Source organism: Liolophura sinensis, chromosome 1 (assembly GCF_032854445.1).
Source record: "Liolophura sinensis isolate JHLJ2023 chromosome 1, CUHK_Ljap_v2, whole genome shotgun sequence".
Classification (NCBI taxonomy): Eukaryota; Metazoa; Mollusca; class Polyplacophora; order Chitonida; family Chitonidae; genus Liolophura; species Liolophura sinensis.
The window spans coordinates 11,355,618-11,377,788 of NC_088295.1; the positions used below are offsets into that span (position 1 = coordinate 11,355,618).

The window sequence follows — 22,171 nt, forward strand, 5'->3', positions numbered from 1 at the left end:
TACCTTCTGACATAATTGGAATAATTATCCTGTTTACAGAAAGATGATTAATATGTCTGTAAATGTCCAAGAAGTGAGGAACATGGTGGAAGTATCAACAAAATTAACATTGGCATTTCGCTTCATAACATCACTGATTTATGTGTCTGAATTTCTGCCAGTAGTGTAAAGGGATGCCTTTGAGAACTCACCGCTTTGGCTCTGTCCTTGTACTCCTGCCACAGGGCTTCCAGGTCTGGGGGGACAGGCGACCCTGACAGCTCCAGAGCCTTGATCAGGTCCCCTGCATAACGCTCCTGCTCATGGGTGATAAACGTGTAAGCGTACCCACGGTTCCCGGCACGGCCTGTACGACTTGGGAGTAGAGAAAAACCAACAAGATTCAGAAGTGTGCTGAATTCCAACTTTCAACAAAAATCATAAAGAACAAATCAGAACTTCTCCACTACAACTTCTGAATAAACATGCCAGAAGGCTACAACAACCCATGTACCCATGCTCCACATTATCATTTCACACGGCAAACATTTGTCCAGTATTGTTGCTTTAATGTGAACTGCTAAGGCTTTATTAATGCTGAACAACAAACTTACTACAGCCTTTCAGATATCAATCCAAAACATTTTCCTCCTGAAAAACTTAAATCTGACGTTTGGCTGGGCTGTAAGTGAGTGAGTGAGTGCTTGGGGTTTAACGTCGTACTCAACAATTTTTCAGTCATATGACGATGAAGGAATCATTAGGGTGCATGTACGTGTAATGTGCCTCCTTGTTGCAGGACGGATTTCCACCGCTCTTTTATTTAGTGCTGCTTCACTGAGACGACTTACCGAAGGCAAGTAAGCCGCCCCGCCCGAGCCATTATACTGATACGGGTCAACCTATCCCCTTCATGCTGAACGCGAAGCGAGGGAGTTACAACTTCCTCTTTTACAGTCTTAGGTGTGACTCGATCAAGGATTGATCCTGGATCTACCGGTCCCGAAGCGGATGCTCTACCAACTGTGCTATCCAGGCCGGTGGCTGGGCTGTAGATGACAGCACAGCAAAACTGTACTCACCCACATCTGTGAACATAATCCTCATAGTGGTTGGGACAGTCAAAGTTTACCACCAGTATCAAATGTTTCACATCCAACCCTCGAGCAGCAACTGATGTGGCCACCTGCAAACAAACCAAATCACGTCACAATACATGTGCTCCTATAAAAATCTCATCATACACTCTAGCTCCTCCTGTATATGTTCTTCATTCATTTACAGTATAACAGTAACAGTAATTGTGCAAATGTGTTATCATAACTGCTACAATCACAAAACATTTCCCAGATGAAAAACCACTTAATTAAATTCTGTCCCACCCTACAACACGCAATAGTTGTTGTATCCTAAGGATAGATCACGATCTCAGATGTGACAATGTGTCAGCCAGAAAGAATAAAAACAAACAGAAGAAGACGGCTCATAGAACAGAATACAAGGGGTATTCTCCATGTAAGGCCGAGAATAAAAGTGTCCCATAAACCGCATCACTGGGTGTAACATCACAATTCAGTGAGCCAATGTAATGTGGTTTTATCCAAAGGCCAGAAAAAGTGACATGAATTATAATATGTTGCTACCAATAGTTTGACGTTGCCCTGTTTGAAGTCTACAATGGTGCTGTCTCTGTCGTATTGGTCGATGCCGCCGTGCAAAGAGAGACAGGGGTAGGAGTGCTTCATCAGGTCCTTCATTAAGTCATCGGCATGCTCCTGCTTGTCCACAAATATCAGCACGCTGCCCTTCTCGTGGTACAGGCCAAGCAGTTCTAACAGCTTCAAGAATTTACTGTCCTCGTCTATCAAAATCTGTAAACATCAGACAACAGAAACCACTTACCAGAGATAGAGACTTTGCTTCTGAGACAATATATAAACACATGTACAAACTATACACCAAGAATGACATTCTCTCCAGTTTTCACAAGGACATATTTCCCTCGTTGGTAAGCAACTTTTCAAAACTCACCGTTTGTACCATATACTTACACACCACACTCTGTGTCCAACCTGTACCTCTATCATAGTGTACAGTATGACACACTACTCACCACCTCCATTACCACATCTTTACACACCACACTGTGTGCCCAACGTGTACCTCTATCATAGTGAGCAATATGACACACTACTCACCACATCCTATGCTACATCCTTACACACCACACTGTGCGCCCAATCTGCACCTCTATCACAGTGTACAGTATGACAGGCTACTCACCACCTCCTGTACCACATCCTTACACACCACACTGTGTGCCCAATCTGCACCTCTATCATAGTGTACAGTATGACACACTACTCACTACCCGCTTACACACCACACTGTGTGCCCAACCTGTACCTCTATCATAGTGAGCAATATGACACACTACTCACCACATCCTATGCTACATCCTTACACACCACACTGTGCGCCCAATCTGCACCTCTATCACAGTGTACAGTATGACAGGCTACTCACCACCTCCTGTACCACATCCTTACACACCACACTGTGTGCCCAATCTGCACCTCTATCATAATGTACAGTATGACACACTACTCACTACCCGCTTACACACCATACTGTGTGCCCAACCTGTACCTCTATCATAGTGAGCAATATGACACACTACTCACCACATCCTATGCTACATCCTTACACATCACACTGTGCGCCCAATCTGCACCTCTATCATAGTGTATAGTATGACAGGCTACTCACCACCTCCTGTACTACATCCTTACACACCACACTGCGCCCTCCGACCTGCACCTCTATGGGTTTTGTCAGGATCTTCCTGGCCAGTGCTTCCATTTGGCGCGGGAAAGTGGCAGAAAACATCACAGTCTGTCGGTCAGGTCGAATGTTGTCCACAATCTTTGTGACCTGAACAAAGAGATTATTTATTTATCTGACAGGTGTTTTACACGGTGCTCAAGAATATTTCACTTAATATACAACGGCGGCTATCATTATGGTGGGAGGAACAGGTCAGAGCTTGGTTTGGTGGAGAAAAACCACGGTCATCCATACATCCATACATGTAGGTTGCTGGCTGTCCTTTCCAGGTACGGCCAGAAAGCATGAGGAGGACTTTAACCCACAGTGACCACATTGCTGAGAGGCTCCTGGGTCATTGCGCTGCTCTGGCGTGCTAACCCTTTCTGCAAGGGGGCTTCGAATAAAAAGACTAGTGTGACAAATCAGACCTTTATTGGAAAATTACAAAAGCAGCAATAGTTACAAGTGAAGAGGCCAGAGAAGAACAATACAAAAAACATTTTCAAAAATGCCACCTGGGTATCACACACAGACTAGATTTGTGTTTTATATTAACACAAGCTAAAGCGTGTTACCGGAGGTTCAAATCTCACATCAAACATCATGTCTGTCTCATTCAGTACCATATGCATGGATTAGATTTGAGCTTTATATTAACCAGACTGCAATGTGCACTACCTCAGGTTCAAATCCCATATTAAACATTTTATCCACCTCATTCATGTACAATACATGTAACTGCATGCATATGTACACTAAATTTGTGTGTTATATTAACCAGACTTGAATGCGTTACCTGAGGTTCAAATCCCATATCAAACATCCTGTCTGCCTCATCCAGTACCACATATGTACATCGTCTAAGATTTGTCACCCGACCTATAACACAGAAGGTAGAAATAGTCAAGGCATCACTCGGTTCATTAATATTGCTGTCTGGCTATAAAAGACAGCATGACTAAAATTAAGTCTTCATATAAAGTAATCACATGTAGGGGCTTCAATAAAATTAAATTAAAATCACATAAAATGCAGATGTCTGCCACCACTACATGCAGTATCTTCGGACTACCCTAATTTTTACCATGTACTTCTCATGTCATTGAGAAGTAAGTAAATATGACAAATGCCTTTTCAACATGTTCATAAGATAAGTATCATTCCATGAAATGGCTTAGGGCACAAGTAAAATCATATCTGTAGACCTTAAGTACCTCGAGAAGAGGAACTGTGTAAACAGAAACAGGTAAATTAAGCGTGCAAAGGTGCTTATAAAAATTACACAAGGCACATGTTCCAAACATATCTGGTACAAAACAGATGAAAATTACTTGGACATACCATTGTTAGCTGAGAGCATATCAATCATCCGGCCTGGTGTGCACACAATGATCTCACAGCCTCGCTTGAGCTCAGCAATCTGCTCTGAGATGCCCGTCCCTCCGTACACGCAGACAACACTCAGGCCCAGGGCCTTGGCAAACCGCTTACACTCAGATGAGATCTGCATGGCCAGCTCTCGTGTCGGTGTCAAAATCAAAGCTACATGGCAAAACATTTACAATTACACTAAATTTACTCAGCTCCAAAGTCAGACGGGTATGGTTTGTTTGTTAGAGTCAACAAACATTTACACGCATTGAATAACTTTTCAGATATGAACATCTGACCTTACTACAAAGGTCAATTTTATGGTTTCTGACATGTGTTCCTAATGGTTTTAAAGTTAATACAATACTATTTTAACAATGGGTGGTTTCTGAGGACATATTAGACATGGAAAACACCAATACATCTTGAAATAAAAGACAACAAATAACAGAACATTGGTTATTTCAGAAGAGGAGGTGTAAACAGAAGTAAACTCCATAAATCAGTTTTAAATCGAGAATTCTGAGATCATGAGATACGCCATGTTAGAGAACAAGGCATATTCTTAATTTTGTAACTCATAACTCCAAATTTATCATACTTTCAAATCAACTTGTCTGGTAAAACAGTCTAAGTAAAATGTTTTTTAGTTTCTTGTTAGAACTGCAGGAGCCTTACTTCCACACCTGGTGGAACCTGCTGGGTATAGCTCTGTGCACTTACATATAGGTCCATCATCTTCCTCCAGTGGCGGTTGATCCAAGATGTGTCTGAACATGGGAATGAGAAAGGCCAGAGTTTTCCCGCTACCTGTCTTGGCAATCCCAATCATGTCCCTGCCTGACATTATCACTGGAATGGCCTGAGCCTGGATGGGAGTCGGCTTCTCGTAGTTCTGTCTGTTCACGACACAAAAATAAGTTACCACTGTCTGGAGCCTCAGCCAATATATACGTCATGAAAAGCACAGTTCATTCCATTAATGTGCCATATACGTCATATATCAGTTTGGAGCGATCAGTTCAGAATGACATGCTACAAATATCAACATGCAGTTTCCCTTCAGAAGGGCAACACAAGTCGCTAATTGCTGCAAATTAGATCTTTTCAGCCGAGTCGCCGGTGACAAAATATCCTTTTCTTTGGCCACACACTGAACGATTTTGAAAGGCCTGAAACTATACAGCCAGAAAATATCTACAAGTAGTTTCAAGCAAGTGAATTTTCCTTTGTGTGTCAGGCTTAACAAATTTTGTGGAAAAACACCTAAATCACCACACAGCTTGATCGTGTCCCTGCCTAAGCATGCGCATAAGCTAATCAGTGAGGTTAAGGACGGCCATACTGATTTTTCAGGAGACTGATGAGAAAAGGCACCTTCTCTGTGTGGATAGGATGAAACAAACTGCAGTGTCTGATACCCTCGTGCAAACTATACAAGTCACATCGATAAATCCTCATGTATTCCAGGTGATACACGGGACTTGAGTGGTTTATATAACTTAATGTCCGCCACTCACCTTTTCAGGGTGTCCATAATTTTCTTGCTAACCCCACACTGTGCCCAGGTCTTGATAGGTTTGGGGCAGGTCTTCCCTCGCACCTTGATCCCCTCCAGTTCTGCCCTGTACTCATCCACCTCTGGGAACAGAACAACAGGCTAGTTACCAGTAATTATGCAGAATAACAAGCTGGTTACCATTAATTATATATACCAGAACACACTGGTTACCAGTAATTAGACAGAACAACAGGCTGATTACCTATAGTAAGACAGAACAACAGGCTGATTACCTATAGTAAGACAGAACAACAGGCTGGTTACCTATGGTAAGACAGAACAACATATAAACTTTTTACACAACAAGTCTGGTAATGACATGTTACATGTACAAGATAATGATCTGCTTTCTATCCGAGACCCTCTATGTCTATCAAATATATACACTGTGGATGGTAGTGGGTTTCCCCCTGGCTCTGCCCTGTTTCCTCCCGCCATAAAGATGACCGCCGTTGTATAAGTGAAATATTCTTGAGTACAGCATAAAACACCAAATGAAATAAATAAATAAATCAAATATTTATAGAACTCTTATTTTGGGGCTATAGAGATGTCTCATACATCTATACAGATATAGGCATGATATAATGGATTGGGGGAAGAGTAAGCAATATTGAACAGAGACACGAAAATTACTGACATAGATATACAGAAAACCAGACACGAATGTCCATGCTTCTTCATCAGCTATGTGTCATGTGATGTGATTACGAGAAGCAAGAGTTGAGTGCAAACCTTCTGGAGTCATCCTTGATATTTCAGGGACTTCCACGTAGAAATCCTTACGGAATGGAGCATAGTATATACGATTGTGATCCACCACATTCAACTCCTGCAAGACACAAAGGCACACTTTTTTAAGTGGCTTCTTTATACTAAAACAAAGACAATCAAGAATCTGGTAATAGCTTAGTCACTTCCTTCACATTTCCTATTAGAAAAAAAAGATGCCAGAAACTCATTCCAAAATGAACAATTAGATTTTACTTGCTATAAATGTAATTTATCAGTTCAAATTAGAAGAGTATCAGACAAGAAATCTTGAGACACTGACCTTTTTCTTCTTGGCCATGTTTGCCATGGTCATATCCAAGTCTTCCTCCTCTTCTTCAGAGGAATACTACGAAGAAAATCAAATGTAACACAGATAGAAGAATACAAGGGTACAGAACAGCAAATATAACACTGATAGAAGAATACAAGGGTACAGAACAGCAAATATAACACAGATAGAAGAATACATGGGTACAGAACAGCAAATATAACACTGATAGAAGAATACAAGGGTACAAAACAGCAAATATAACATAGATAGAAGAATACACGGGTACAGAACAGCAAATATAACACTGATAGAATACAAGGGTACAAAACAGCAAATGTAACACAGATAGAAGAATACAAGGGTACAAAACAGCAAATATAACACAGATAGAAGAATACACGGGTACAGAACAGCAAATATAACACTGATAGAAGAATACAAGGGTACAGAACAGCAAATATAACACAGATACAAGAATACACAGGTACAGAACAATAAATGTAAGAAAGAAGAATACACTGGTGCAGAACAGCAAATATAACACAGATACAAGAATACACAGGCACAGAACAGCAAATATAACATAGGTAGAAGAATACATGGGTACAGAACAACAAATATATCATAGACAGAAGAATACGTGAACAAAAAAAACAAGATAATAACAGAAGCATAGGTGCTGACTGCACTGTACTGAATGCATCAAATATCTTGCTCTTAATTGCTGAATTTTGATTGTGCCTTTATTGCTGATGTCAACATATTCCTTTCATCACTACCACAAGTAACCACTCACAGGGCATCATGCATATATTTTGGGAAAATTCTCATGCAAAAACACATACTTTTGGAAAAAAAGTATGCCAGGGAGATGTAATTTGAACTGTATACTTTACAGTTACATTGGTACTTCACCTAGGTATCTTAAATATAAATTTGTACATGCATATTTAAGTTAATCAAACTCAAAATCATACACCTGCACTTCTCGTATGGATACCTTACACCCACTGTTCCATGTTACTCAACATCAACTCCCCCTTGTCTTTACTCAGGCTCACCCCCATTTGTGTTAATCATCTCCATCTGATCCATGCTACTCAACATCAACTCCCCCTTGTCTTTACTCAGGCTCACCTCCATTTGTGTTATTCACCTCCATCAGATCCATGTTACTCAATATCAACTCCCCCGTGTGTTTACTCAGGCTCACCCCCATTTGTGTTATTCACCTCCATCAGATCCATGTTACTCAACATCAACTCCCCCGTGTGTTTACTCAGGCTCACCCCCATTTGTGTTAATCATCTCCATCAGATCCATGTTACTCAACATCAACTCCCCCTTGTCTTTACTCAGGCTCACCTCCATTTGTGTTATTCACCTCCATCAGATCCATGTTACTCAACATCAACTCCCCCTTGTCTTTACTCAGGCTCACCTCCATTTGTGTTATTCACCTCCATCAGATCCATGTTACTCAACATCAACTCCCCCATGTGTTTACTCAGGCTCACCCCCATTTGTGTTAATCACCTCCATCAGATCCATGTTACTCAACATCAACTCCCCCTTGTCTTTACTCAGGCTCACCTCCATTTGTGTTAATCACCTCCATCAGATCCATGTTACTCAACATCAACTCCCCCTTGTCTTTACTCAGGCTCACCTCCATTTGTGTTAATCATCTCCATCAGATCCATGTTACTCAACATCAACTCCCCCTTGTCTTTACTCACGCCCACCTCTGTCTGTGTTACTCATCTCCATTAGATCCATGTTACTCAACATTAACTCCCCCCTTGTCTTTACTCAGGCTCACCTCCATTTGTGTTATTCATCTCCATCAGATCCATGTTACTCAACATCAACTCCCCCGTGTGTTTACTCACGCTCACCTCCATTTGTGTTAATCATCTCCATCAGATCCATGTTACTCAACATCAACTCCCCCGTGTGTTTACTCAGGCTCACCTCCATCTGTGTTAATCATCTCCATCAGATCCATGTTACTCAACATCAACTCCCCCGTGTGTTTACTCAGGCTCACCTCCATCTGTGTTAATCACCTCCATCCGATCCATGTTACTCAACATCAACTCCCCCTTGTCTTTACTCAGGCTCACCCCCATTTGTGTTAATCATCTCCATCAGATCCATGTTACTCAACATCAACTCCCCCTTGTCTTTACTCAGGCTCACCTCCATTTGTGTTATTCACCTCCATCAGATCCATGTTAATCAACATCAACTCCCCCTTGTCTTTACTCAGGCTCACCTCCATTTGTGTTATTCACCTCCATCAGATCCATGTTACTCAACATCAACTCCCCCGTGTGTTTACTCAGGCTCACCCCCATTTGTGTTAATCATCTCCATCAGATCCATGTTACTCAACATCAACTCCCCCTTGTCTTTACTCAGGCTCACCTCCATTTGTGTTAATCACCTCCATCAGATCCATGTCACTCAACATCAACTCCCCCTTGTCTTTACTCAGGCTCACCTCCATTTGTGTTAATCACCTCCATCAGATCCATGTTACTCAACATCAACTCCCCCTTGTCTTTACTCAGGCTCACCTCCATTTGTGTTAATCATCTCCATCAGATCCATGTTACTCAACATCAACTCCCCCTTGTCTTTACTCACGTCCACCTCTGTCTGTGTTACTCATCTCCATTAGATCCATGTTACTCAACATCAACTCCCCCCCTTGTCTTTACTCAGGCTCACCTCCATTTGTGTTATTCATCTCCATCAGATCCATGTTACTCAACATCAACTCCCCCGTGTGTTTACTCAGGCTCACCCCCATTTGTGCTAATCATCTCCATCAGATCCATGTTACTCAACATCAACTCCCCCGTGTGTTTACTCAGGCTCACCTCCATTTGTGTTAATCATCTCCATCAGATCCATGTTACTCAACATCAACTCCCCAGTGTGTTTACTCAGGCTCACCTCCATTTGTGTTAATCATCTCCATCAGATCCATGTTACTCAACATCAACTCCCCCTTGTCTTTACTCACGTCCACCTCTGTCTGTGTTACTCATCTCCATTAGATCCATGTTACTCAACATTAACTCCCCCCCTTGTCTTTACTCAGGCTCACCCCCATTTGTGTTACTCATCTCCATTAGATCCATGTTACTCAACATCAACTCCCCCTTGTCTTTACTCAGGCTCACCCCCATTTGTGTTAATCATCTCCATCAAATCCATGTTACTCAACATCAACTCCCCCTTGTCTTTACTCACGTCCACCTCTGTCTGTGTTACTCATCTCCATTAGATCCATGTTACTCAACATCAACTCCCCCGTGTGTTTACTCAGGCTCACCCCCATTTGTGTTAATCATCTCCATCAGATCCATGTTACTCAACATCAACTCCCCCTTGTCTTTACTCACGTCCACCTCTGTCTGTGTTACTCATCTCCATTAGATCCATGTTACTCAACATCAACTCCCCCTTGTCTTTACTCAGGCTCACCTCCATTTGTGTTATTCATCTCCATCAGATCCATGTTTCTCAACATCAACTCCCCCGTGTGTTTACTCAGGCTCACCCCCATTTGTGTTAATCATCTCCATCAGATCCATGTTACTCAACATCAACTCCCCCGTGTGTTTACTCAGGCTCACCTCCATCTGTGTTAATCATCTCCATCAGATCCATGTTACTCAACATCAACTCCCCCGTGTGTTTACTCAGGCTCACCTCCATCTGTGTTAATCACCTCCATCAGATCCATGTTACTCAACATCAACTCCCCCTTGTCTTTACTCAGGCTCACCTCCATTTGTGTTAATCATCTCCATCAGATCCATGTTACTCAACATCAACTCCCCCTTGTCTTTACTCAGGCTCACCTCCATTTGTGTTATTCACCTCCATCAGATCCATGTTACTCAACATCAACTCCCCCTTGTCTTTACTCAGGCTCACCTCCATTTGTGTTATTCACCTCCATCAGATCCATGTTACTCAACATCAACTCCCCCGTGTGTTTACTCAGGCTCACCCCCATTTGTGTTAATCATCTCCATCAGATCCATGTTACTCAACATCAACTCCCCCTTGTCTTTACTTAGGCTCACCACCATTTGTGTTAATCACCTCCATCAGATCCATGTCACTCAACATCAACTCCCCCTTGTCTTTACTCAGGCTCACCTCCATTTGTGTTAATCACCTCCATCAGATCCATGTTACTCAACATCAACTCCCCCTTGTCTTTACTCAGGCTCACCTCCATTTGTGTTAATCATCTCCATCAGATCCATGTTACTCAACATCAACTCCCCCTTGTCTTTACTCACGTCCACCTCTGTCTGTGTTACTCATCTCCATTAGATCCATGTTACTCAACATTAACTCCCCCCCTTGTCTTTACTCAGGCTCACCTCCATTTGTGTTATTCATCTCCATCAGATCCATGTTACTCAACATCAACTCCCCCGTGTGTTTACTCAGGCTCACCCCCATTTGTGTTAATCATCTCCATCAGATCCATGTTACTCAACATCAACTCCCCCGTGTGTTTACTCAGGCTCACCTCCATTTGTGTTAATCATCTCCATCAGATCCATGTTACTCAACATCAACTCCCCCTTGTCTTTACTCACGTCCACCTCTGTCTGTGTTACTCATCTCCATCAGATCCATGTTACTCAACATTAACTCCCCCCCTTGTCTTTACTCAGGCTCACCCCCATTTGTGTTACTCATCTCCATTAGATCCATGTTACTCAACATCAACTCCCCCTTGTCTTTACTCAGGCTCACCCCCATTTGTGTTAATCATCTCCATCAAATCCATGTTACTCAACATCAACTCCCCCTTGTCTTTACTCACGTCCACCTCTGTCTGTGTTACTCATCTCCATTAGATCCATGTTACTCAACATCAACTCCCCCGTGTGTTTACTCAGGCTCACCCCCATTTGTGTTAATCATCTCCATCAGATCCATGTTACTCAACATCAACTCCCCCTTGTCTTTACTCACGTCCACCTCTGTCTGTGTTACTCATCTCCATTAGATCCATGTTACTCAACATCAACTCCCCCTTGTCTTTACTCAGGCTCACCTCCATTTGTGTTATTCATCTCCATCAGATCCATGTTTCTCAACATCAACTCCCCCGTGTGTTTACTCAGGCTCACCCCCATTTGTGTTAATCATCTCCATCAGATCCATGTTACTCAACATCAACTCCCCCGTGTGTTTACTCAGGCTCACCTCCATCTGTGTTAATCATCTCCATCAGATCCATGTTACTCAACATCAACTCCCCCGTGTGTTTACTCAGGCTCACCTCCATCTGTGTTAATCACCTCCATCAGATCCATGTTACTCAACATCAACTCCCCCTTGTCTTTACTCAGGCTCACCTCCATTTGTGTTAATCATCTCCATCAGATCCATGTTACTCAACATCAACTCCCCCTTGTCTTTACTCAGGCTCACCTCCATTTGTGTTATTCACCTCCATCAGATCCATGTTACTCAACATCAACTCCCCCTTGTCTTTACTCAGGCTCACCTCCATTTGTGTTATTCACCTCCATCAGATCCATGTTACTCAACATCAACTCCCCCTTGTCTTTACTCAGGCTCACCTCCATTTGTGTTATTCACCTCCATCAGATCCATGTTACTCAACATCAACTCCCCCGTGTGTTTACTCAGGCTCACCCCCATTTGTGTTAATCATCTCCATCAGATCCATGTTACTCAACATCAACTCCCCCTTGTCTTTACTTAGGCTCACCACCATTTGTGTTAATCACCTCCATCAGATCCATGTCACTCAACATCAACTCCCCCTTGTCTTTACTCAGGCTCACCTCCATTTGTGTTAATCACCTCCATCAGATCCATGTTACTCAACATCAACTCCCCCTTGTCTTTACTCAGGCTCACCTCCATTTGTGTTAATCATCTCCATCAGATCCATGTTACTCAACATCAACTCCCCCTTGTCTTTACTCACGTCCACCTCTGTCTGTGTTACTCATCTCCATTAGATCCATGTTACTCAACATTAACTCCCCCCCTTGTCTTTACTCAGGCTCACCTCCATTTGTGTTATTCATCTCCATCAGATCCATGTTACTCAACATCAACTCCCCCGTGTGTTTACTCAGGCTCACCCCCATTTGTGTTAATCATCTCCATCAGATCCATGTTACTCAACATCAACTCCCCCGTGTGTTTACTCAGGCTCACCTCCATTTGTGTTAATCATCTCCATCAGATCCATGTTACTCAACATCAACTCCCCAGTGTGTTTACTCAGGCTCACCCCCATTTGTGTTAATCATCTCCATCAGATCCATGTTACTCAACATCAACTCCCCCTTGTCTTTACTCACGTCCACCTCTGTCTGTGTTACTCATCTCCATCAAATCCATGTTACTCAACATCAACTCCCCCTTGTCTTTACTCAGGCTCACCCCCATTTGTGTTAATCATCTCCATCAAATCCATGTTACTCAACATCAACTCCCCCTTGTCTTTACTCACGTCCACCTCTGTCTGTGTTACTCATCTCCATTAGATCCATGTTACTCAACATCAACTCCCCCGTGTGTTTACTCAGGCTCACCCCCATTTGTGTTAATCATCTCCATCAGATCCATGTTACTCAACATCAACTCCCCCTTGTCTTTACTCACGTCCACCTCTGTCTGTGTTACTCACCTCCATCAGATCCATGTTACTCAACATCAACTCCCCCTTGTCTTTACTCAGGCCCACCTCTGTCTGTGTTACTCACCTCCATCAGATCCATGTTACTCAACATCAACTCCCCCTTGTCTTTACTCACGTCCACCTCTGTCTGTGTTACTCACCTCCATCAGATCCATGTTACTCAACATCAACTCCCCCTTGTCTTTACTCACGTCCACCTCTGTCTGTGTTACTCACCTCCATCAGATCCATGTTACTCAACATCAACTCCCCCTTGTCTTTACTCAGGCCCACCTCTGTCTGTGTTACTCACCTCCATCAGATCCATGTTACTCAACATCAACTCCCCCTTGTCTTTACTCAGGCTCACCTCCATTTGTGTTAATCATCTCCATCAGATCCATGTTACTCAACATCAACTCCCCCTTGTCTTTACTCAGGCTCACCCCCATTTGTGTTAATCATCTCCATCTGATCCATGTTACTCAACATCAACTCTCCCATGTGTTTACTCAAGCTCACCTCCATCTGTGTTACTCACTTCTTTCAGATCCATTTTACTCAGGATCAACTGCCCCTTGTCTTTACTCAGGCCCACCTCTGTCTGTGCTACTCACCTCCATCAGATCCATGTTACTTAACATTAACTCCCCCTTGCGTTTACTCGGATCCACCTTCTTTTTGGCCACAGCTGTGATGATTGTGAATTTACCGGACTGAGTGGATGTTACTGTGTTCGCACTGGCATCCTGAAAACATGGAATTAACAGCTTATAAAACAATAGAGTACTTTTTCACATTTATACTTCGCATTTATAAAGTAAATTTATAAAGCGCATTTGTACAGCGCATTATAAAGCACATTTATAAAATACATTTATAAAGCAATTTGTACAGCACATTTATACAGCACTCTTATACATCACACTGTATTGAACCACACTGATGACACAAGTCAGAGAATTCATGAGTCTATTAGTAACTCTAAAACACTGAAATGATTATTTACTATTGTAAGGCTTAGAACAAAACCATAAACCATTATAGAAACCATATTTAGAAAAAAGAATGAACTTATTGCACATACAGTTTCCATTTTAACTGCTGCAGATTTCTTTACTTCCTTTTCTCCCTTGGGTTTTGGATCTTCTATTACTGTCTGCAAAATGGAACAGGAACTTAAAAACAGCGGTGTAGATGTTAGTATTTATTTATTCACTTTATTGTTTAATGCAATGCTCAAGAGTTTTTGACTCCTACCATTAGTTTAATGGCTGGCGGAAACCAGAGTGCCCGAAGGAAAACACCATGATCAATCTTCGGCATGTTACTGACAAACTTTCCACCACAGAAGGGGGTCACAGACGTCAAAATGTTTCAATCAGAAATATTGAGTTTTTTCAAGGTCGTTTTGAGTTTTTTTTCAGATCTAACTGCCATGTAAAAATGTCATACTGAGTTTTGTTAATATCTAACTACCCTATACAATTAATAAGACAAAGTAATATTAATTTCTATGTTTTTGAGATTCTGAAATATCAAACTGAATATATCCCATAAATCCACTCTAACCGGTAGCGGCAGTTGTATAACTAAAATACGGGAGATGCATCTGTCTGCCAGGTATGGGCTGAAGCCAGTGGTCAAAATACGAAGGGTGTTGCTATTTGTATGAGTGATATATTTATTTATTTATTTGGTTGGTGTTTCACGCCGTACTCAAGAATATTTCACTTATTCAACGGCGACCAGCATTATGGTGGGTGGAAACCGGGCACAGCCCAGGGGAAACCCATGACCATCTGCAGGTTGCTGTGAGAGATATAAATACCTAAACAAAGAATATCAAATGTAATTTAATGATTAATATTTCAATTAACACTATTTCCAAGTTAAAATCAATCAAACAATATTATTAAAAACAGTACATATATATGTTAATTACCTGTACAATTTTTTTCTTCAAATGCGATAAAATCTGATACTTTTAAAACCATAAAGATATATAGCTTGTAAAATGTTAGAGCCCTCTCTACAGAGATTGTGCATATATGTAGTAGACAGTAAAACACTTGGTAGTATACTTCTCCGAAATCAGATGGTGAAGATAGTATATGGGTCTGGGGTTCCCATACACCATTCTAGAGACTGACATCCCCCAGAATGCAGAGAAGTATGAAGAAGGCCACAGCTGAATATTGTCCAGCAGCAGTGATTATCACAGGATGATTGCCATGTTAGCGGAAGTGTGTGCAGCAAACACAGTCAAAGAAAACATTCACACAGAACTGATAAAGATGTCCTGCGCTCCACTTATTTGACAAGTAGTGTCTTTTTCAGAACTGAGTTTTAATGAAACATATTTAGTTTTTCTCTAGCTCATAGCATACTTTTCAATTTTTTAAACTCCATATTCAGTATTTTGAATCTCTTAATTACAGTGAAACGGTCTATGATAAGCACACCATGTTAGTGAAAGTCTAGTGATTTTCATAAAAAGTTATACTGAACAATGCCCAAAGGTGAATCGTTTGCCGCTTTTTGTCACCAAGGTCCAACAAACAAGGAGAGCAGGGGGATCCACAAATTACCTGTGCAAGCCTGGGTTCGAATGAGTGAGTGAGTGCTTGGGGCTTAACGGCGTACTTAATCATTTTTCAGTCATATGACAACGAAGGAATCTCTTAGAATGCATGTGATGTGCCTCCTTGTTGCAGGACACTCTTTTATCTAGTGCTGCTTCACTGAGATCCCTTACCGAAGGAAAGTAATCAAGTACAAATCCATGTCCAAGGCTGGGATTGAACATGTACATGTACCTCATGAGTACATGCGATTGAAAGACAAGTCCCGTACACATGTACCAATATGGGAGTATACAACTGTGAACAAGAAACCCGTGCCATGGCAAAATGGTTAACAGACAGCACAATCAATCCTGGACACTGCAGTGTATCCATGCACTTAACTTTCATCTCCTTTATACTTCATTACTCTTCTCCTTAGCTACATCCGGTGTTACTACTACAGCCCATATTTTACCTGCATGTAGGCATCCAGTGGGTCAATCTCATCCTCCCCGTTGTCATTTTCCTTCTTCACCTGGTTCTCTTCATCATCGTCATCATCATCCTCCAGTGACCATTTCTTGGTGGGTGGAGCTATGTTAATGGGAGTTAACTCCTGGGTTTTCTTACGCTCAGATCTCCACATTTCGATCCTTTCTCGTCGTTTCTGCATCTCCAGCTCTAATCTCTTCTGTTCTTCTTCCTGCCAATACAAAAACTCTATATTTAACATTCACTTTCGGTATTAACCAAACATCAGTAAACTATCAGTTTATATAATATTAAAGAATTATGTGAGTCTAATACTTTACACTACAATGAAAATTATCTGAAAGACATAAATATCACAGGCACACCACATGATTGGAAATCCAAGGCTAATTCACTAAAAATCTATAATACTCTAACAAGAGCACATGAAACATCTGACTGTGGTTATCCAGTGATGTAGAACATGCTTAATTCAAGATTAATGCTACACACAAATGTCTCCTACAAGTACAAATTTAATATTTTGAAAATCTCACAAATTTTAGGAGTAAAGTTTGACGTAGACACATTGATAGAAGGTTCTGTGTTCATGCCATAAGAATTCGAACAAAGGGAGTTCAAATGAATTTACATCACACTGAACATTCATGTCTTTTTCCCAGTTTATAAACGAATATAATTAACAACAGTTTCTCACCTTGTCGAGTGGTTCATCCTTCACCCTAAGTTCCCCCTCGCGGAACTTCACCTTGGCGGGACTGACGGAGCGGGACTTGGATTTGCTCTTGGAACGCCTATCCCGTCTATGAGACAAAAGAATCCCAGATTAGATGACTGACTAGTACAGGTACACACAAGCTTTGCTAGGTAAGCTTTCAGGGTTTCTTATGACTCCTGCAGCATAACTGCACTTCTAGTTAAATAAGTTGTTATCGGGGAAAAGAATGATACATGTACATATTTTTTTTTGTATCTTATAATATAACAACAGGTAGAGACTTGCAAACTTTGTTCCACATACAAACTAGACAAAAATACATCCAAACAAAATTACAGCGAACCACGTAACGATTGTGAATATACTGGTGAATATACATGCTGTTTTGTAAAGAAGATACAAAGCACATCTGCAGGCAACATTTAACAGATGATCAAACCATTCATAAACCACACACCATGACGATACATAGGGAAAAACACAATTCCAAAAACCAAATCATAAAACAGATCTACTCAAATCTAATCAACCTGTCTATAACATATGGTTTAGGCTTTACATGACTTAAAATCAATCTGGAAAATTCTTTAACTGACTTGTTTCCTTTACCTATACCTTGACACTGGAGGCCAGGCTACATATGCATAGAACATCAATATTTCATCCTTAACCCCATGACACACACCACATTACACTTCAGTCTAGTTTCTTCTGTTCCTTTTTTTTCTCCACATGAACAAAACCCACATACAGGTTATTGTATCAAACTCCTAAGTCTGATAAGATATACATACATGTGCTGATAGTATTTGGGTTAAGTATTTCAATATGATCAGGTGCCGTTTCCACAGAGCCATTTTTGACTGAGGTCAAGATTTAAAACTTTGTCACAATGCTTAGTTTTTGATACTGCAATTTTACCTTTATGGTACATTTTCCTTTAGGTCACATTTATGAAGTGATGAAAAGTTTAGTTTATAGGGCTAAAAAACAAAAAAAAAACAATCTTCAATTGTATTTCAAATTTTGACTTAAAGGATACATGAAACTCTTGCATGTTATTTCTTAATGTGCAGATTATCATGTGTAATAGCACAGAACAGTACAAATTTTACATCTTTCACTTGAGGGGGTGGGGGGGGAATAGCGGCCTGGGTCTGGCCAACCGGGGGTAGGGGTGTGAGGAACAGACTGAAAACTGGCAAGTGAAGGAGTGCAGATGGGGCGCTAAGCTGGCCCCATGAAGCCATGCAGTATCTGTGTGCATGTCACCGGGCTCGGGCCACTTTGGGGGTGTTCACAGAGTTCCGCGCAAGATCAAGGATGACATAATTTTTGCAAAAATCTGACCGTTGATGGAAAATATGCATAATACAAAGGTGTAATTAACAGGTATAAAAATATCCCCCAAAAAAATTTTTGCTCAAAAAATTTGGGGGCATAATTTTCTTTATTTGGCATAGAAACATAATCTTTGTTCTATATTTCCTTCTCATGTATCCTTTAAGTCAGTATTTTGTGGAATTGGACCGAGATTTACAGATCAAATGTTATATTCTACTATCTGCTGCATCACTAAATTACACTAAAATTTATATATGTTTTTTATAAGAAATATATCTTCATGCATATACACACTCACATGTACACGTAAGACAAAACATTATATGTATGAAATGGCTTCCACAAATTCAGACCTGAAAAGTAAATCTTAGTTTTAAGTAACTTATTTGATGGTAAAAATATCAATAAGTGGGCTAAAATGAGACCATTGAAATGTAGAGTAGAAAACAAAATGTCCAACTTCCCAATGCACATACATTTACCTGCTTTTAATGGAATACATGAAATAGTAGTAAAGCCAAGCAGCCTAGTGTAAGGAAAGTAACATAAAATTGTTCGTGCAGAATAACCACAAAGCATAATGATATCTGGGTTTAGAGATGACGAGATTTTTCACAAATACATACAGCAAAGGCCTATCCTGGTGTACAGTGGGCTTTGCTGAGGGTCTGCAAAGATAGCACATAGTCATCTAACTTCTACCTAGTTTAGCAGGTAACAACCCCATGTGGTCATCCCAGGTGTATTCAGTACCTTATGTCCACTCTCTGCTCAGATGTTCACTTCGGATATAGTCCCTTTTTCCTTTAAACTTCAGCCAAGATGTTGACACATGATGTACTCTCATAATTCATGAGACAAGGGCAATAATTCTATGTTTATATGGAAGGTGCATTAAATGAACCCACTATAAACAACATTAAATGTTCTTTTGCAAATCTGTGGTAAAAAATAAATGCTGTAAATTTTTAAAATAATGTTTCAATCCTTGCTTAAAAATTGAATTCTTTATTTTAGTTACCTCTGAAATTTATATATTATTTCACAGACAACAAAGGCGTATAAACACTTCATATTCCCTGAATCTAATACCCTTTATACATAAATTAATGGCAGTCAAAAAGTGTCAAATTGAGATAACAGCTCCTCATATGTCAAAGTCAGCAACATATATGTTTCTCTTTTTTGTTTTTTCATTTTGACTGATTTTAACTACATGGGCTGGTGTTTATAATAATACTTTATAGTACACCATTATAAAGCCAAAGTGAGGCTCAGTGTACAATACAACCATTAACAAAATGTACTGCAAACAACACATCACCATCTTCATATTTTAAACATAATGTATGCAATATCTTAATAGGCTGAATATATCAAGAATAACCACGTTTAACAAAAGACAAATTTAACTAAGAAAAGGTGTAAAAAGCCAGTTTACTTTCTGTCTTTCTGAGGAGATTTAGAGCGGGATTTCTTCCTGTCTTTCTCGCGATCACGATCACGATCTTTCTGATCTTTGTCTTTATCCCTTCTGTCACGATCTCTCCCTCGCTCATCTCTGTCACGACCACGATCTTTCCTTTCCCGACTACGCGACCGCCTCCTCTCTCTCGAGCGTGACCTGTTATCTCTACGCTCTCTGGAACGGGAACGTCTGTTTCTCCGCGATCTGTCTGGGCTTCTTTTTTTTCTATCTCTAGATGTTGATCTGGACCTTGATCTGGACCGGGAACGTCGTCTATGTCTGAAAATAAACAACATACAAACATGAGGTAAAGTACACTCTAAGTAGCTAAACATAGCTATCTCTTCAGTTTGTATTTGTCTCCACCATGGAGACTAATGGATCAAATATTGTTACTGTAGTTTTATTCACAACTTCATCAGCTGTTCATAGTAAGATTTTCAAGACCACGGACATTCAGGCATTTGCCGTTTTAGTCTCACCAATACGCATACTCACTCACGCTGCAGTGAAAACACTGTCTAAATAACATGGGAGTTAATACAAAACTCTGCTTCATGGCCAAAATCAGGTTTCGTTGACGTTCACAATTCATATATGCCATGCACATTGTTCTGTTGTCTTACATACTATAATATCTGGCTATTATCAGCCGTACCTCTCTGAATATCATTCAGTGTTGTTCATTTCCCTATGCCTTCCCATGTTAACCTTCACCTCATTGCCTGCTTTCTCCTGCCTCGTACAAGAGAAGTGCCAGGATGTCCGCAGTCTCAAATAACTTACAAACTAAATACCAGTGACTTCTTTCATCAGACCTTTCCAAAACCAGCTGCATATTATGGCAGAGGTACATGTCAGTACACTTCTCAAGAAAAGACTGATATCATATTATGGCAGAGGTACATGTCAGTACACTTCTCAAGAAAAGACTGATATCATATTATGGCAGAGGTACATGACAGTACACTTCTCAAGAAAAGACTGATATCATATTATGGCAGAGGTACATGTCAGTACACTTCTCAAGAAAAGGCTGATATCATATTATGGCAGAGGTACATGTCAGTACACTTCTCAAGAAAAGACTGATATCATGCTGAAGAGATTGCTGCCGTTTTTGTTGGAAGATAAAATGGGCTGTGAACTACCACCAAGGTTTTGAAAGCATGAAGGTGAAGGCTCTGGGGGCCAAATGTTTTTTTTTGTTTTGATTTCTGATGTTTATTTGAGGCCATCCTTAGCCGAACAAAACTGGCAAAACCGAACACTCAAGCCATCTAAGACCAGCAATCGGTGATGCCAGGTATTGTTAGAGTAGAGTTTTTTCATTAGAAACACAAGACTTAGATAAGAGTGGTAATTTCAACAACATGTCATACCGCATGTATATTACGCATTAACAAGTAATAACCCGAAAGGTCCCCATGATTTGGCCTTCATCCAAAAGATAACCTACTCATGTATTCATAGAATGACACAGTAATAAAACTGAAAAGACCCCATGTACGAAACTTACAGGGATTTTTTTGGGGGGGGGGGGATGGTAACTATTTTTATGAATTTTGAAGAAGCCGCCATTTAAAGTAGATACAATAAAAAAGCTGAAACCCATTCCCGTTCCACAGAACTAACGAAATCTGGCACACTGATAACCCTCTCTACACAGCCGGAGTCGGCGTACGATTCAGGTTTGACCGCTTCCATTCAGTTAAACACAGTCACTGAAGGCAAAAGGAGAAGTGAGATAATGGCCTTCAACAAACAAATTATACACACCTGCTGTCTCTTGGCATTGTGATATGTATTTGCTTCTTGAATTACTCGCTATAACAACCTTTCGTCTGCATCACGATTGATACTGCGTTACGTTTACGGTTTGTCGTAATTTGTCGTCGTAAAAAAAATCCCCCAACAATATTACTATAGCAAATGCCAGGTAACATCTCGGGAGGTCGGGGGCCAGTTTCATTAAACGTACTTAGAGCGTGAAGTATCCCTTAGCTAAGAACACCTCGTGAAACCGGGAACTGCTTTGCCGGGTAATTAGTATGCTTTCCCTCCCGATGAGCTAGTTTTCATTGATCACAC

The 22,171-nt window shown here is 40.8% G+C and overlaps 1 protein-coding gene across 2 annotated transcripts in view; it reads right to left on the reverse strand.

Annotated features, from left to right (window-relative positions):
- LOC135473286 (probable ATP-dependent RNA helicase DDX46) overlaps positions 1 to 21,944 on the reverse strand; it is a 30,911-nt gene extending 8,967 nt beyond the window's left edge. Inside the window, exons 1-17 of one of the 2 annotated variants that reach the window (XM_064753137.1) lie at positions 21,860 to 21,944; positions 20,054 to 20,359; positions 19,239 to 19,280; positions 17,248 to 17,353; positions 16,534 to 16,761; positions 14,579 to 14,650; positions 14,109 to 14,240; positions 6,795 to 6,860; positions 6,476 to 6,572; positions 5,700 to 5,820; positions 4,903 to 5,078; positions 4,150 to 4,350; positions 3,605 to 3,687; positions 2,749 to 2,913; positions 1,623 to 1,850; positions 1,062 to 1,165; positions 192 to 354 (exon numbers count right to left, since the gene is read on the reverse strand). In XM_064753137.1, the coding sequence (XP_064609207.1) occupies positions 192 to 354; positions 1,062 to 1,165; positions 1,623 to 1,850; positions 2,749 to 2,913; positions 3,605 to 3,687; positions 4,150 to 4,350; positions 4,903 to 5,078; positions 5,700 to 5,820; positions 6,476 to 6,572; positions 6,795 to 6,860; positions 14,109 to 14,240; positions 14,579 to 14,650; positions 16,534 to 16,761; positions 17,248 to 17,353; positions 19,239 to 19,280; positions 20,054 to 20,359; positions 21,860 to 21,876 (2,307 nt within the window). In that variant the 5' untranslated portion in view covers positions 21,877 to 21,944. The remainder of the gene's footprint in view (positions 1 to 191; positions 355 to 1,061; positions 1,166 to 1,622; positions 1,851 to 2,748; positions 2,914 to 3,604; positions 3,688 to 4,149; positions 4,351 to 4,902; positions 5,079 to 5,699; positions 5,821 to 6,475; positions 6,573 to 6,794; positions 6,861 to 14,108; positions 14,241 to 14,578; positions 14,651 to 16,533; positions 16,762 to 17,247; positions 17,354 to 19,238; positions 19,281 to 20,053; positions 20,360 to 21,859) is intronic. The other variant, XM_064753145.1, reaches the window with a different exon arrangement.
- Between the last annotated feature and the right edge of the window lie 227 nt (positions 21,945 to 22,171).